This window comes from Salvelinus namaycush, chromosome 33 (genome assembly GCF_016432855.1).
Source record: "Salvelinus namaycush isolate Seneca chromosome 33, SaNama_1.0, whole genome shotgun sequence".
NCBI lineage: Eukaryota > Metazoa > Chordata > Actinopteri > Salmoniformes > Salmonidae > Salvelinus > Salvelinus namaycush.
Window position 1 is genome coordinate 29,373,514 of NC_052339.1, and position 17,863 is coordinate 29,391,376.

The window sequence follows — 17,863 nt, forward strand, 5'->3', positions numbered from 1 at the left end:
ACAGTTAGGTAGCTTCTCATCGGTAGAGCGCTGTTTCTCATACATTGTGAAAATTCTTCCATCTTATTCCCCCCCCCAACCCACAGATTGAATGTACATCACACCTCTAATCCTGAGAAATCCTGTCCCAAATCCTGTCTTTGAATTATTGAAGGGGAGCAGGGAGCATGCCAGCTTGACTCTGATTATCCCCTGATCAATATGCCTCGCCTCTTCGCCTATAACATCAAACGCCTCCGCGATCCACCCAAACAAACACAGAGGCCGCTACCGCTGGATATGCACCGAGTATTATTCTGTGTTGTTCACATACACACACACACACACACACACACACACACACACACACACACACACACACACACACACACACACACACACACACACACACACACACACACACACACACACACACAGACACACACACACACACACACACACACACACACACAGTCAGATCCATCCAAGCATATCCATCCATATACAGTACTTATTTGATAAACATTTAAACATTGATTTCTTCAGAGTAATATCAGACAATTTGTGGACATGTAAACACTGTAAGTTTTGTTGTTGAGAAATACCTGGCAGACAAACACACGCACGCACACACGCACACGCACGCACACACACGCACGCACACACACACGCACACACACACCCACACACACAAATGCACACACACACAGACCAGCATCCTACACATATCTATTCATTTTCAGCCCAGCCTGGCCCCACTCCTACGAGACCTCCACTTCAAGTGAGTTCCATTGATTTTCTTTTTCAATGACATGCTGTAAGGTAAATGAACATCAGACGCCTTATACAACCAAAATAATAAATACCAACATTTAACTGTAACCCTACAATTACTGTATACAAGCCCCACGCCCTCACTCCCCAGCTCCACATTTCCTCATCTCCCCATCTCCCCAGCTCCCCATCTCCCCATTTCCTCATCTCCCCAGCTCCACAGCTCCCCATCTCCCCAGCTCCCCATTTCCTCATCTCCCCAGCTCCACAGCTCCCCATCTCACCAGCTCCCCATTTCCTCATCTCCCCAGCTCCACAGCTCCCCATCTCCCCAGCTCCCCATTTCCTCATCTCCCCAGCTCCAAATCTCCACAGCTCCACAGCCCCACGCCCTCGCTCCCCAGCTCCCCATTTCCCCATCTCCCAATCTCCACAGCTCCCCATCTCCCCATCCCCCCAGCTCCCGATCTCCACAGCTCCCCAGCTCCTCATCTCCACAGCTCCCCATCTCCACAGCTCCCCAGCTCACAATCTCCCCAGCTCCCCAGCTCCCCAGCTCCACAGCTCCCAAGCTCATCATCTCCCCAGCTCCCCATCTCCACAGCTCCCCATCTCCACAGCTCCCCATCTCCACAGCTCCCCAGGTCCCAATCGCCCCAGCTCCACAGCTCCACAGCTCCACATCTCCACAACTCCCAATTTCCCCAGCTCCCCATCTCCCAGCACCCCAGCTCCCAATCTCCCCAGCTCCACAGCTCCCCTTCTCCCCAGCTTCACAGCTCCCCCTCTACCCATCTTCCCAGCTCCCCAGCTCCACAGCTCCCCAGCTCTACAGCTCCACAGCTCCCAAGCTCATCATCTCCCCAGCTCCCCATCTCCACAGCTCCCCATCTCCACAGCTCCCCAGCTCCCCAGGTCCCAATCTCCCCAGCTCCACAGCTCCACAGCTCCGCATCTCCCCAGCTTCCCAGCTCCCCCTCTCCCCATCTTCCCAGCTCTCCAGCTCCCCAGCTCCACAGATCCACAGCTCCCCATCTCCCCAGCTTCCCAGCTCCCCCTCTCCCCATATTCCCAGCTCCCCAGCTCCCCAGCTCCACAGCTCCCCATCTCTACAGCTCCACAGCTCCACAGCTCCCCATCTCCACAGCTCCCCATCTCTACAGCTCCACAGCTCCCCATCTCCACAGCTCCACAGCTCCCCATCTCCACAGCTCCACATCTCCACAACTCCCAATTTCCCCAGCTCCCCATCTCCCAGCACCCCAGCTCCCAATCTCCCCAGCTCCACAGCTCCCCTTCTCCCCAGCTTCACAGCTCCCCCTCTCCCCATCTTCCCAGCTCCCCAGCTCCACAGCTCACCAGCTCCCCAGCTCCACAGCTCTCCAGCGCCGCAGCTCCCTAGCATCCCAGCTCCCCATCCTCCCAGCTCCCGATCTCCACAGCTCCCCAGCTCCTCATCTCCACAGCTCCCCATCTCCACAGCTCCCCAGCTCACAATCTCCCCAGCTCCCCAGCTCCCCAGCTCTACAGCTCCACAGCTCCCAAGCTCATCATCTCCCCCTCTCCCCATCTTCCCAGCTCTCCAGCTCCCCAGCTCCACAGATCCACAGCTCCCCATCTCCCCAGCTTCCCAGCTCCCCCTCTCCCCATATTCCCAGCTCCCCAGCTCCCCAGCTCCACAGCTCCCCATCTCTACAGCTCCACAGCTCCACAGCTCCCCATCTCCACAGCTCCCCATCTCTACAGCTCCACAGCTCCCCATCTCCACAGCTCCACAGCTCCCCATCTCCACAGCTCCACATCTCCACAACTCCCAATTTCCCCAGCTCCCCATCTCCCAGCACCCCAGCTCCCAATCTCCCCAGCTCCACAGCTCCCCTTCTCCCCAGCTTCACAGCTCCCAATCTCCCCAGCTCCACAGCTCCCCTTCTCCCCAGCTTCACAGCTCCCCCTCTCCCCATCTTCCCAGCTCCCCAGCTCCACAGCTCACCAGCTCCCCAGCTCCACAGCTCTCCAGCGCCGCAGCTCCCTAGCATCCCAGCTCCCCATCCTCCCAGCTCCCGATCTCCACAGCTCCCCAGCTCCTCATCTCCACAGCTCCCCATCTCCACAGCTCCCCAGCTCACAATCTCCCCAGCTCCCCAGCTCCCCAGCTCTACAGCTCCACAGCTCCCAAGCTCATCATCTCCCCAGCTCCCCATCTCCACAGCTCCCCATCTCCACAGCTCCCAATCGCCCCAGCTCCACAGCTCCACAGCTCCACATCTCCACAACTCCCAATTTCCCCAGCTTCCCATCTCCCAGCACCCCAGCTCCCAATCTCCCCAGCTCCACAGCTCCCCTTCTCCCCAGCTTCACAGCTCCCCCTCTCCCCATCTTCCCAGCTCCCCAACTCCACAGCTCCCCAGCTCTACAGCTCCACAGCACCCAAGCTCATCATCTCCCCAGCTCCCCATCTCCACAGCTCCCCATCTCCACAGCTCCCCAGCTCCCCAGGTCCCAATCGCCCCAGCTCCACAGCTCCACAGCTCCGCATCTCCCCAGCTCCCCCTCTCCCCATCTTCCCAGCTCTCCAGCTCCCCAGCTCCACAGATCCACAGCTCCCCATCTCCCCAGCTTCCCAGCTCCCCCTCTCCCCATATTCCCAGCTCCCCAGCTCCCCAGCTCCACAGCTCCCCATCTCTACAGCTCCACAGCTCCACATCTCCACAGCTCCCCATCTCTACAGCTCCACAGCTCCACAGCTCCCCATCTCCACAGCTCCACAGCTCCCCATCTCCACAGCTCCACATCTCCACAACTCCCAATTTCCCCAGCTCCCCATCTCCCAGCACCCCAGCTCCCAATCTCCCCAGCTCCACAGCTCCCCTTCTCCCCAGCTTCACAGCTCCCCCTCTCCCCATCTTCCCAGCTCCCCAGCTCCACAGCTCCACAGCTCACCAGCTCCCCAGCTCCACAGCTCTCCAGCGCCGCAGCTCCCTAGCATCCCAGCTCCCCATCTCCACAGCTCCCAAGCTCCCCAGGTCCCAATCTCCCCAGCTCCACAGCTCCCCATCTCCCCAGCTTCCCCTCTCCCCATCTTCCCAGCTCCCCAGCTCCACAGCTCCCCAGCTCCCCAGCTTCCCAAATCCCCCCTCCCCATCTTCCCAGCTCCCCAGCTCCACAGATCCACAGCTCCACAGCTCCCCATCTCTACAGCTCCACAGCTCCACAGCTCCCCATCTCCCCAGGTCCACAGCTCCCCATCTCCACAGCTCCCAAGCTCCACATCTCCACAGCTCCACAGCTCCCCATCCCCCCAGCTCCACAGCTCCACAGCTCCCCATCTCCCCAGCTTCACAGCTCCCCATCCCCCCAGCTCCACAGCTCCACAGCTCCCCATCTCCCCAGCTTCAGAGCTCCCCATCCCCCCAGCTCCACAGCTCCACAGCTCCCCATCTCCACAGCTCCACATCTCCACAGCTCCAAAGCTCCACAGCTCCCCATCACCCCAGCTCCACAGCTCCCCATCACCCCAGATCCCCATCTCCAAAGCTCCCCATCTCCCCAGCTCCACAGCTCAACAGCTCCAAAGCTCCACAGCTCCCCATCACCCCAGCTCCACAGCTCCCCATCTCCCCATCACCCCAGCTCCCCATCTCCACAGCTCCCCAGCTCCACAGCTCTACAGCTCCACAGCTCCCCATCTCCACAGCTAAACAGCTCCACAGCTCCCCATCTCCTCATCTACCCAGCTCCACATCTCCCCAGCTCCACAGCTCCACAGCTCCACAGCTCCACAGCTCCACAGCTCCACAGCTCCACAGCTCCCCAGCTCCCCATCCCTACAGCACCCCATCTCCACAGCTCCCCATCTCCCCATCTCCACAGCTTCCCCTCTCCCCATCTTCCCAGCTCCCCAGTTCCACAGCTCCCCATCTCCCCAGCTCCACAGCTCCACAGCTCCACAGCTCCCCATCTCCACAGCTCCCCATCTCCCCATCTCCACAGCTCCACAGCTCCACAGCTCCCCATCTCCACAGCTCCACAGCTCCACAGCTCCACTGCTCCCCATCTCCACAGCTACCCATCTCCAAAGCTCCCCATCTCCCCATCTCCACAGCTCCACAGCTCTACAGCTCCACAGCTCCACAGCTCCACATCTCCCCATCTCCACATCTCCCCATCTCCACAGCTCCCTATCTCCCCATCTCCACAGCTCCACAGCTCTACAGCTCCACAGCTCCACAGCTCCACAGCTCCACAGCTCCCCATCTCCCGATCACCCCAGCTCCCCATCTCCACAGCTCCACAACTCCCCAGCTCCCAATCACCCCAGCTCCACAGCTCCCCAATCTCCCCAGCTCCACAGCTCCCCATCCCCACAGCTCCCCAGCTTCCCAGCTCCACAGCTACTCATCTCTACAGCTCCCCATCTCCACAGCTCCACATCTCCCCAGCTCCCCATCTCCACAGCTCACCAGCTCCCCATCTCCACAGCTCACCAGCTCCCCATCTCCACAGCTCACCAGCTCCCCATCTCCACAGATCTCCAGCGCCGCAGCTCCCTAGCACCCCAGCTCCCCATCTCCACAGCTCCCCAGCTCCCCAGGTCCCAACCTCCCCAGCTCCACAGCTCCCCATCTCCCCAGCTTCCCCTCTCCCCATCTTCCCAGCTCCCCAGCTCCACAGCTCCACAGCTCCCCAGCTCCCCAGCTTCCCAGCTCCCCCTCTCCCCATCTTCCCAGCTCCCCAGCTCCACATCTCCACAGCTCCCCATCGCCACAGCTCCACAGCTCCCCATCTCCCCATCACCCCAGCTCCACAGCTCCCCATCTCCCCATCTCCCCAGCTCCACAGCTCCCCAGCTCCCCATCGCCAAAGCTCCACAGCTCCCCATCGCCAAAGCTCCACAGCTCCCCATCTCCCCATCTCCACAGCTCCACAGCTCCCCATCTCCCCAGCTTCACAGCTCCCCATCTCCACAGGTCCCCATCCCCCCAGCTCCACAGCTCCCCATCTCCCCATCACCCCAGCTCCCCATCTCCACAGCTCACCAGCTCCCCATCTCCACAGCTCCCCATCTCCCCAGCTCCACAGCTCTGCAGCTCCACAGCTCCCCATCTCCCCAGCTCCACAGCTCCACATCTCCACATCTCCCCATCTCCACATCTCCCCATCTCCACAGCTCCCCATCTCCCCATCTCCACAGCTCCACAGCTCTACAGCTCCACAGCTCCACAGCTCCACAGCTCCCCATCTCCCGATCACCCCAGCTCCCCATCTCCACAGCTCTACAGCTCCCCATCTCCACAGCTCCACAACTCCCCAGCTCCCAATCACCCCAGCTCCACAGCTCCCCAGCTCCACAGCTCCCCAATCTCCCCAGCTCCACAGCTCCCCATCCCCACAGCTCCCCAGCTTCCCAGCTCCACAGCTACTCATCTCTACAGCTCCCCATCTCCACAGCTCCACATCTCCCCAGCTCCCCATCTCCACAGCTCACCAGCTCCCCATCTCCACAGCTCACCAGCTCCCCATCTCCACAGCTCACCAGCTCCCCATCTCCACAGATCTCCAGCGCCGCAGCTCCGTAGCACCCCAGCTCCCCATCTCCACAGCTCCCCAGCTCCCCAGGTCCCAACCTCCCCAGCTCCACAGCTCCCCATCTCCCCAGCTTCCCCTCTCCCCATCTTCCCAGCTCCCCAGCTCCACAGCTCCACAGCTCCCCAGCTCCCCAGCTTCCCAGCTCCCCCTCTCCCCATCTTCCCAGCTCCCCAGCTCCACATCTCCACAGCTCCCCATCGCCACAGCTCCACAGCTCCCCATCTCCCCATCACCCCAGCTCCACAGCTCCCCATCTCCCCATCTCCCCAGCTCCACAGCTCCCCAGCTCCCCATCGCCAAAGCTCCACAGCTCCCCATCGCCAAAGCTCCACAGCTCCCCATCTCCCCATCTCCACAGCTCCACAGCTCCCCATCTCCCCAGCTTCACAGCTCCCCATCTCCACAGCTCCCCATCCCCCCAGCTCCACAGCTCCCCATCTCCCCATCACCCCAGCTCCCCATCTCCACAGCTCACCAGCTCCCCATCTCCACAGCTCCCCATCTCCCCAGCTCCACAGCTCTGCAGCTCCACAGCTCCCCATCTCCCCAGCTCCACAGCTCCCCATCTCCACAGCTCACCAGAACCACAGCTCCACAGCTCCCCAGCTCTCCATCTCCACAGCTCCACAGCTCCACATCTCCCCAGCTCTCCAGCTCCACAGCTCCACAGCTCCACATCTCCACAGCTCTCCAGCTCCACAGCTCCCCAGCTCTCCATCTCCACAGCTCCCCAGCTCCACAGCTCACCAGCTCCCCATCTCCACAGCTCCCCATCTCCCCATCTCCCCAGCTCCACAGCTCCACAGCTCCACAACTCCCCAGCTCCCCATCCCTACAGCACCCCATCTCCACAGCTCCCAAGCTCCACAGCTCCCCAGCTCCCGATCTCCCCAGCTCCACAGCTTCACATCTCCCCAGCTCCACATCTCCACAGCTCCACAGCTCCACAGCTCCCCATCTCCCCATCACCCAGCTCCCCATCTCCACAGCTCCCCATCTCCCCAGCTCCACAGCTCCACAGCTCCACAGCTCCCCATCTCCACAGCTACCCATCTCCACACCTCTCCATCTCCCCATCTCCACAGCTCCCCTTCTCTACAGCTCCCCGTCTCCACAGCTCCACAGCTCCCCATCTCCACAGCTCCACAGCTCCACAGCTCCCCATCTCCACAGCTCCCCATCTCTACAGCACCCCAGCTCCACAGCTCCACAGCTACCCATCTCTACAGCTCCCCATCTCTACAGCTCCCCATCTCCACAGCTCCACAGCTCCACAGCTCCACAGCTCCACAGCTCCCCTTCTCTACAGCTCCCCATCTACACAGCTCCACAGCTCCACAGCTCCACAGCTCCACAGCTCCCCATCTCCACAGCTCCACAGCTCCCCAGCTCCACAGCTCCACAGCTCCCCATCTCCACAGCTCCCCATCTCCACAGCTCCACAGCTCCACAGCTCCACAGAGAAGGTGATGATTGTGGGAGCTACTATTGGAACTGTTATTTGTCAGATGGAATTGAATTGAATTGACAGTTTGCCACCAGTCCTGTCTGACTGTTGTGAAGGAGTTCTTCACTACTCTTTTCTACAGTCCTCAGAGGCACACGGGCCTGCCCAGAGAATTAAAATGGGGAATCCACATTTGAATTACAAATCCTACGGGCCAACCTGGGCACCAAATCTGAACATACTGAAAAGAATAAACATTTATACAGCTCTTTCTTGTTCACAGTTAATTTACAAATTCTATACATGTTATTCTTGCACATTACATCATTACTTCAATCACCTCTGCATGTATGCTATACAGTGTATATATCATGTATGCTATACAGTGTATATATCATGTATGCTATACAGTGTATATATCATGTATGACCAGTCATGTATGTATTGAGCAGATTAAACAGACCTATCAGATTGAGTCTTGCATCTACAATATCTCTCTAATAGTCTGCTGCTGGGACATATTTTAATGGGGCCAGAAGATGGCAGTCTACTCTCTGAGTCTGTACCAGGCCCAGCGTGTTTCATACAGTCTCTTCTATTTCTCTATTTCTCTCTCTCTTCTATTTCTCTATTTCTCTCTCTCTTCTATTTCTCTATTTCTCTCTCTTCTATTTCTCTATTTCTCTCTCTTCTATCTCTCTCTCTCTCTCTCTCTCTCTCTCTCTCTCTCTCTCTCTCTCTCTCTCTCTCTCTCTCTCTCTCTCTCTCTCTCTCTCTCTCTCTCTCTCTCTCTCTCTCTCTCTCTCTCTCTCTCTCTCTCTCTCTCTCTCTCTCTCTCTCTCTCTCTCTCTCTCTCTCTCTCCCTCTCACACACACCCTCTATCTTTCTCTCTACCCCCTTTCTCTTCCTCTCTCCCTTTTTTTCTGTCTCACTCTTTCTATCACCTCTATCTTTTATTCTTTTTTTTGTTGCAGTGTCATCTATCAGGGGACATTTTAATCAGGTGGTCAATAAGACAGTATTACTGAGAGATGTATCCAGGTCTCAACTCTAGCTGCCAGGTCTTATTGAGATGAGTTATCTGGTCAGTGTAAATCTAAACGCTGTCCTCTGTGGACATAATGACAGAATTAGAGGACATGCAGGTTTGTAGGAAGGAGATACTCAGTCAGTAAGGCTCAGTCACCATCACTAGCTACTGTAGATTGCTTTCTGTGAAACTTTCAAAATATAGGCCTGGCTGATCATTATTATTTTTAAATAATGTGAGATATATTTTCAATTTTGTGATGTATAATGACTTTCTTCTCTTCCTCAAATAACGCCAATAATTACTTAATAATAATTATGTTCTATCTAGGCCATTTTGATTTATAGCAATTATTATTATGAATGAAAGAGGTTTAAAGTTGGTGAGCTGCTTGGAATGTGCAGTACATGTTGACTGGACACATCTGGAGCTACATATATTTACTTCCAGAAATACTAACTCTAATGTCACCTTAATTAACCAATTCTATTGGTTTTATAAAAAACAATATAGTCATTATTTGAGTAGAGATAAGTGGTATGTAAATACAAATTAGAGTATTTTTACAGAAGCGTATGCTACACTTAACTTTCCCCTGTTGTCAAATTGAAATGGCAGAATGGTTTTGAGAACTGTAAAAATAGCAGGTAGAGTCCCCTCCCAGTTAGAAGCTTCCAGTTTTATGAGAAAGATGTGTTTGCAGGTAGTAGTTGGGTAAACAAAGATACATACTACATCATCATTACCATGGCAGGGTTTTGATTGGATCCAGCCCTTATCTAAGATGTGTTGCTAACCAACAGAATGGTGTATGCTTTTGTTTGGTCAGCGTAGCTCTGGCCACCCTTAACAGTGCTTCTGAACACCAAGAGTCTTCTGAACACCAAGAGTCTTCTGAACACCAAGAGTCTTCCAGAAGCTATTAAAAACCTTATTGTGGGCTAGTTGTTGTCATGCTTGCAGGCATATCCTTTTATCTCGCATCACAACAATTAAAATCGTCTGGAAGGTAAAACATAATGAATCAAAACTAATGGATTAGTGGGTTTCCATAGAAACCTGTATAATTATGAGAATTAGTGTAGCGTTAACACCATTCCTCCAAATTAAGTAAATACGCATCAAGAGAAAATATATTCTATTGAGGGAAAAAATAAATAAACACCAGATTTCTTAATTTCTAACGCAAAAACAAAACTTACCCCCTCTTCAGAAGTAACGGTGTTTATTTGAATATACATAAACCTCTTTGTTTTTAATGATTAAAATAAAGTAGAAAAAACACTATACAGTGGAATTGCTATTTTCCATTTTGTTGCTAATGAATATTCATATACTTTATTCATGTCATTACACTGTCTTAAACCTTGATCCCAAATAACTTTTTTTGTCTGCAGTTTTGACCTCTCTAAATCAAAGGTGCACTCAATCATAGACTATGCATTATTTGAAATGGTAACTGATAGTCAAGACAACGCAACTAGCTAGTGTGGGAGGAGCTAATTATGCGGTGAATATAATTTTTGGTATTTGGGCACATTTCAAAATGTTCTCTTTGGTTAAATGTTTAGTTGTATAATGTAAATGTTTTATAAAATGTGATGGGGCCACCAGGAAACAGACAAGGGCCCCTCAGACAAAGAATAACAGATGGAGCAGCCATTTTGAAAACACAGGAAGCTAAATCTTGATTTAGTGGAATAAGATAAGCCTTTGTCTGTCACAAATGTATTCCTAAATCAAAATAAATGTATAATCTTAATTTTCATGGTATATACCTATCTTTTCAGATTTTATATCTACAATTTTAATCAGAATCTCATAATTTAAATACATTTGATTTGTTTCAAAATCACATCAACACACACCAAACACATCCTCTGCACTTATGTGTTTGAAATATTTAAAAAGGGGGGGGGTAGATCAGCTTTAATATTGCAGACAGATTGTAACGTCCATCAGTGTAATTGTCTGCACCGTTTCCAATCCCCCATATATTGTACTGCTTTTTAACATTCATGAAGCCACTCTGTTTCACTCGTCTATATCTGTTTAAATGGCGGAAGTCAAAGGTGTGGAGTCAGTGTCCCCTGTCACTGTCCCCCTGTCACACTGACCCCCAGAGGTCAGCCACGCTTCACATGAGGTCACCATAGGCCTCGTCACAAGACCAGGATGAGTTGACGGGGGAGAGGCACTTGACTTGAACCATAGTTGGCGAGTCAGAGATGGTATTGTAGTGTTGTCTAGATGTGAACTCTGACTCGACTATGTTACCTTGTACAGCCTCGGTTAAATGGTGCACTGATGATATTTACATTTACATTTAAGTCATTTAGCAGACGCTCTTATCCAGAGCGACTTACAAGTACATACATTCATACTTTTTTTGTACTGGCCCCCCGTGGGAAACGAACCCACAACCCTGGCGTTGCAAGCGCCATGCTCTACCAACTGAGCCACACGGGGCCCTATGATATGTAAATTATTTGTGAGTGAAGTAGTGGCATTTCACAAATAGGCCTACAGCAGTGTCGTCATGTCTATGTTCTCTATTCTATGACACAGAGTTACTGTCCAGGTGGACCTTTCTCTCTCTCTCTCTTTCTCTCTCTCTCTCTTTCTCTCTCTCTCTCTCTCTCTCTCTCTCTCTCTCTCTCTCTCTCTCTCTCTCTCTCTCTCTCTCTCTCTCTCTCAGTAAGTTAAGAGCTGACACTGCCTCTTCTCTCCTCTCCGTCTTGATCAGCCTATCATTCCTCTTCATTGTGAATAGCAGCCTTTGAAATTCTGACCCATCGATTGCTGCAGATTATGAGGGAAATATTAGCATGGTAATTGTGAGCTTATTGATCAGTGCATTGACAATTGAAAATGCATTCATAATTTCAGAGTGCTCAGCAGATATGATAATTCATATATATTGATGGAAGCAGGTATTGAGCTCAAACAGCACATCGACCTGTAGAAGTATAGGGAAAATGGGATTTAAAAAATGCAGCCTCTTCTGTCCTGAGTGTCCTCCAAGGTCTTATGTTCCTCTCTACAACATTTAAGAAGTGAAGGAAAATAGATATGTAGATATGTGTTTGTAATTTGAAAGCTATTATCAAAATGCACTTCTTTTATATTATTCAGATTCAAATAGCCTCATTTGAATGGAGCACATTTCACAGTCCTCTGCGTTGATTGCAAATTGAGGGAGAAAATGGAGATCGCTGCTTTAAATTACACATGTGAAGAGCTAGGATAAGGACTTGTCTTCTGTGCCTGTCTACAAGTTCACACTATTTAAGCTGCAAATGAGAAAAATTCTATATTTGATATACGCACTACTGTGCTATTACTTTAAAAGGGAAATATCTGAGAATCACTTGTAATGGGGCTTTGTATAAAAATTATTACCCTGTCATTGCCAAGTACCATTATGAATGACATTGTTTTACCCATAACATGTCTCTACATTTCATGAATGGAATTAAGAGACTTGCAAGTGGACACTCCAGCCCACAGCTGTCTTCTAGAAGCATTACATGAACTGTCTTCTCCTGATTTTGGGATATATAATACTCTGCACATTCTCTAGCCCCTCCCCGATCCAGTGGACTTCCTTTAGTCACCTCTACCCAGCTGAGAAAGAGAGCCTAGTCAATCGCTGCTGAAATGGCACCTGGCTTTACTATAGCTCTCCTCTCCTCGCCTCCGATCTGCTCAATTCTCCAGGCTCATTTGTCATACAAACATGTCCTCTTGCTGGGACTAAAGATCCTCCGCCCCTTGATCTCTGTATGATTGCCACTTCCTGACAAACTCCCACAACCCCTCTGTGCTCAGCCAATCATGTCCCCGACTCTCCACAAGCAGGGCCCTCTGAGTGGTAGACCTCTCTAGGGGATTGACAGAGGTTCATACAGTACGTACACGTAACACGCTATATTTAGTTCTGTTGGAAATATCAAGATGCTTGAACCTTGCTCTCCCCTGATACCCTGAGGTCCTACAATCACATACTGTACGTTGAACTCTGTAATTGTGAACATGTACGTTCAGCAGGAGAGTGAATTAAAAGGCTAATCTCTTCCTCTGATGGATATGAGAGGACATTGTATTCATAGTCATGACCTGATTGTTTTCTATCACATTTATTCACGTTTTCCATCAAATTAAAAACAAGAAAAAGTCATAACACGTCCATTTATGAAAAATGTAAATGAAAAGAGAAGTAACATTCCAATGTCTCTGTGAGATGGAGGGAGGAGGGAGGCTGCTCAAACACCTATCATCAATCACATCATACCACTGTATTAAACAAATACTCTAGATTTACTTATGCTAAATATGCCACAGTCCATTTCACTGAGAATCTGACCTCAGTGTCTGAAAATAGAATCATCTAAAACTGTCATGTTTGTCTGCATGAGATGTACAATTAAATACATCATGTTTATCAATATACTGTAGATGACGGAAGGTCATTATTGCAGGAAGGTCATTATTGCAGGAAGGTCATTATTGCAGGAAGGTCATTATTGCAGGAAGGTCATTATTGCAGGAAGGTCATTATTATTGTATGATACATAATTTTGCAATAACAATATGACCCAATGAAAAATAATTATGATTTACCGGTGGCAAAATGACTCTTCCCTTTCATTTCTGTCACGATTGTATCTATAATCAGTTAAATACCTGTTTATACAAGTCAACCCATGGTTGCCACATCCTAACTAAATACAAGTTAGTTAAATGTTTACAATTACTCCTATAGAGTCATCCCTTAACTCACACTTTATGTCACTTCCTTGTCATATCATGCCATAATACATTTAATAAATACATTTTAATAATACATTTAAAATGTAGCACTTAACCATTGTGGCTCAAAATGGATCTATCCTGCTATTGTTTCCCCAGAGAAAGAGCATGGGATGTGCGACTGGAAGCCATGTTGGTCCCAACCAGGTAAGTAGAGGGCTGTGTATCGTGATAATAGAAAATAGCGGGCGTGGATTTCTCAAATGTCGAGGGATTACAGCACAGAAAATCCTGTGAGGCAGAGTGTTCCATCTGAGAAACCACTAAAGAGAGAGAGAGTGAGAGTGAGAGTGAGAGAGTGAGAGAGAGAGTGAGAGAGAGAGAGAAAGAGAGATAGAGAGAGAGAGAGAGAGAAAAAGAGTGAGAGAGAGAGAGAGAGAGAGAGAGAGAGAGAGAGAGAGAGAGAGAGAGAGAGAGAGAGAGAGAGAGAGAGAGAGAGAGAGAGATTCTGAGATTCCTCCACATGTTGTCTTGCCATTTGCTGAAATCCAGAATCCTGTATCCTCCCACCTTTTCCCGAGCAGGGCTCTTTCTCACCAATCATCATGTTTCCACCAATAGCACCATCCAAAAGGATGACAATACCCTGAATTAATTTTCATCCACATTGTTTCCTTTCACTGTGGTCTTTATCTTTTTATGTAACCAAAAGACATTTATCTACACACCTCAGCTCCCCTTTTGTTGCCTTGCTGACTTTGTTCCCTTGCCATGACTGTAACACATTTTTGCTTGGTTTTCCGTCTCCAGCTGTGACCAGAAAAAAATCTGCTGCACAACACAACAATCTTCTCCTAGAATCTAAATGGGCCGGCCTCACCCCTTGTTATATTTTCAATGGTGAATGTGCGCTAATGCAGTCGGTTTAGGGAATCACTTCAGGCCTGACTCTCTCTGTATACTGCATCTCTCCTCTTTCTCTCTCTCCTCTTCCCTATCTCCTCTCTATCTGTCTCCCCTCTCTCTCCTCCACTACGCCTCGGGGCACTTGCTGCCCTTCTGAAAGAAATCACCCCCCGCATCACTGGAGATGAGCGGAGAGGACACCCCCCCATCCCTAAAATAAAACCATCACCTCCCTCCTGCCTCCCTCCTGCTGCTCTATCTCGCTTGCCCAATCACTTCCTCTTGCAGGTGAGGAGGGATCTCTCTCTCGCTTTCTATCTCTGTCTCTGTGTCTCCCTGAAGATTTGCAAACCAGAGCCCTCATTGGGATTCAGTGTAAACCCTAAATCGTCCAGCAGCCACGATGGCTGTTCATGTTTGACTCAAGTTCACATACTAGATTTTAAATCATATTTGAATATTGCCATCTACATTTTTTCCTATTGGGTCAATGAGTCAAAACTGCATAGATGTGAGATGATCATTGGAAGCTGCATCAAAATGCGTTTCTTCCCCTTTCAAAAACGGTCTACTATACATAACATTGACGATACATGTGTCCGTTTCTGTGAGGTGGAATCCAGGGATGTTCCAGGCTTGGCGAAGGACTGTCACGGCCAGAGCGGAAGCCTCAGTAGATTGGTTCCAGAGGCTTTCATCCCAGGCGGTGTTCTGAGCAGAGCTCCCTCCATTACACATTCTCCACTCCATGCAGCGGTTCCAAAATGGCCGCCCGCCGCTATGTCCCTCTGGCTGATGTCACAGAAGAGCAGAGCAGAGCAGGCAGGAAATCTCCCTGATGCAAATGCCTGCAGATTAGGATTAAACCAGAGTGTGTTGGGGCATTTGTCATTAATAGTGAGTACTAATCAGGGTCTCTCCCAGGGCTCTGCTAACCTCAGGAGCGTGAGCCACATCCACAGAGACAGAGGGAGAAATGGAGAAATGGAGGGAGGTAGGGAGGGAAGGAGGGAGGAGAGAGAGAGAGTGAGAGATGAGAATTAGAACAAGAGAGATTGAGATGAGGGATCTGCTGTACAACCGGGTGGTGTATGAGAGAGGGGGGAGGGCTGTGGGTGGATCTCTGCCTCGGCTTGCTCTATACAGTAACATCCAAGATGACGGTACGAGGCTCCCCTGAGTCATACAGTACAGTGCACACTCCGAACACTCTCAATGATTTTCCTGTGGCCAGGCATCCCTGTATTATTTAAATGTTAAGACGTCAGTGTAGGTAATCTCAGTAAGGGGCCGTTAAAAGCAGGGCGGTCCCACCGCAGCAACCCTGCAGAGAACCAGTCAGTCAGGCAGCCAGCAAAGCATGATTGAGGCGAGGCAGTGTGGATTAATTATTAAATGGACTATGAGGTGGTGGGACGTTTCACTGCCACCGCCACCACACCGCCATCCCATCCCGCTCTGCCAGGAGAGACACAGCCAGGCAAGGCAACGGGGCTCGCTTGACAAAAATCGACAGTGACTTTCACCTCCCCCCACCCCGGAACCGGTTTGATCCTGATTGCAGACACTGCAGCTGGCAATTTCCAGAATAATCTGCAGCAGCTCCAGCCCTACCCCCCACAAATCCTGCACCGTGCATCGCATCCCATCCTATCCCACCCCCCGCCCTGCCTCTCCTCTCCTCTCTCAGCTCATCATCCTCCACCGTGCATGGCCCTCCAGCATCGATAATATGGAGAGGGAGGGGAGAGGGGCTTTGATTTGCTGAATTGGAGGGTCCCATTTGACCACGGCTGTGTGAACATGCAGATGAGAGAGAGCAAGACAGAGGAGAGATGAGAGATGGAGAGAGAGAGAGATAGAGATATGAGAGATGGAGAGAGAGAGATGGAGAGAGAGAGATGGAGAGAGAGAGATGACGAGATGAGAGATGACGAGATGAGAGATGAAGAGATGAGAGATGGAGAGAGAGAGATGGAGAGATGAGAGATGGATAGAGAGAGATGGAGAGAGAGATGGAGAGATGAGAGATGGCGAGAGAGATATGGAGAGGGAGAGAGAGAAATTGAGAGAGATGGAGAGAGAGAGATTGAGAGATGGAGAGAGAGAGATGGAAAGAGAGATGCGTGACTATACAGAAGTTACATCACTGTTCTACATCCTTCAGATATAATATATTGTTATTTTCTAATTCCATATTCATTAGCATCTGAAATCATGACCTGGAGGTTATCACACCGCAGACAACAATGCTGTCTCACCGCACTAGTCATGCATGTGTATTCCTGTGTAGCCTGAACTACAGCAACTATACACAATTACTTATTGAGATCTACATTTCAATCTGTATAACCTTAAACAACAGAACTGTTGGTGGGGAAATAAAATACATTCCAAATAAAAATTAAAACAACAAAAAAAGAACCATCCCCTCTGCCTGGCCCTATCTCCCTATCCCCTCTCCCCATCCCCTCTGCCTGGCCCTATCTCCCTATCCCCTCTCCCCATCCCCTCTGCCTGGCCCTATCTCCCTATCCCCTCTCCCCATCCCCTCTGCCTGGCCCTATCTCCCTATCCCCTCTCCCCATCCCCTCTGCCTGGCCCTATCTCCCTATCCCCTCTCCCCATCCCCTCTGCCTGGCCCTATCTCCCTATCCCCTCTCCCCATCCCCTCTGCCTGGCCCTATCTCCCTATCCCCTCTCCCCATCCCCTCTGCCTGGCCCTATCTCCCTATCCCCTCTCCCCATCCCCTCTGCCTGGCCATATCTCCCTATCCCCTCTCCCCATCCCCTCTGCCTGGCCCTATCTCCCTATCCCCTCTCCCCATCCCCTCTGCCTGGCCCTATCTCCCTATCCCCTCTCCCCATCCCCTCTGCCTGGCCCTATCTCCCTATCAGGTGAGCTACCAGCTAACTAGTCCCTCTGCCTGTCTCTCTTGTTCATCAAGGATTCCCAGATCATTACCATGTATTATTTGGCAGCCTTAGCCATGCACTGGATCGATTGTGAACGCTGATAAAATTCGGACCTCTTTAATAGATTCAGCGTGTCAATCACTCCTGGTGACTAAGTGGAAACGTTGTCTCTCTCTTCTGCTCTCTCTCTCTGTCTCTCACCACCACCATCCCCCTCTCAGCATCCCCTCTCCCCCTACTCTACCCTGGGGTGAGTGCTCACAACACAATGAATAACCGTGTCAAAGAGGTTTTCAGCATCTCCTGTCCAACCCCCTATCAGCCAGCCAACATATCTACTGCTCCACTGTTCAGGTGCCTGTCTGTGTTCATAATCCACTGATGTCACTGTACCAGTGTACTGTATAGGATATTCTATAAGGTAGTTTTGTTCTTGTACACATTTCTGTCTTGATAAAAATAAAGAATGTGT

General features: G+C 50.9%; 1 protein-coding gene across 1 annotated transcript in view; it reads left to right on the plus strand.

Annotated features, from left to right (window-relative positions):
* Window positions 1–201: 201 nt before the first annotated feature.
* LOC120027904 (proline-rich protein 36-like) overlaps window positions 202–17,863 on the plus strand; it is a 67,410-nt gene continuing 49,748 nt past the window's right edge. The window contains exons 1-7 of the mRNA XM_038972998.1: window positions 202–288; window positions 969–1,875; window positions 2,012–2,466; window positions 2,548–3,249; window positions 3,514–3,776; window positions 4,952–5,836; window positions 6,025–7,288. Of these exons, the coding sequence (XP_038828926.1) occupies window positions 202–288; window positions 969–1,875; window positions 2,012–2,466; window positions 2,548–3,249; window positions 3,514–3,776; window positions 4,952–5,836; window positions 6,025–7,288 (4,563 nt within the window). The remainder of the gene's footprint in view (window positions 289–968; window positions 1,876–2,011; window positions 2,467–2,547; window positions 3,250–3,513; window positions 3,777–4,951; window positions 5,837–6,024; window positions 7,289–17,863) is intronic.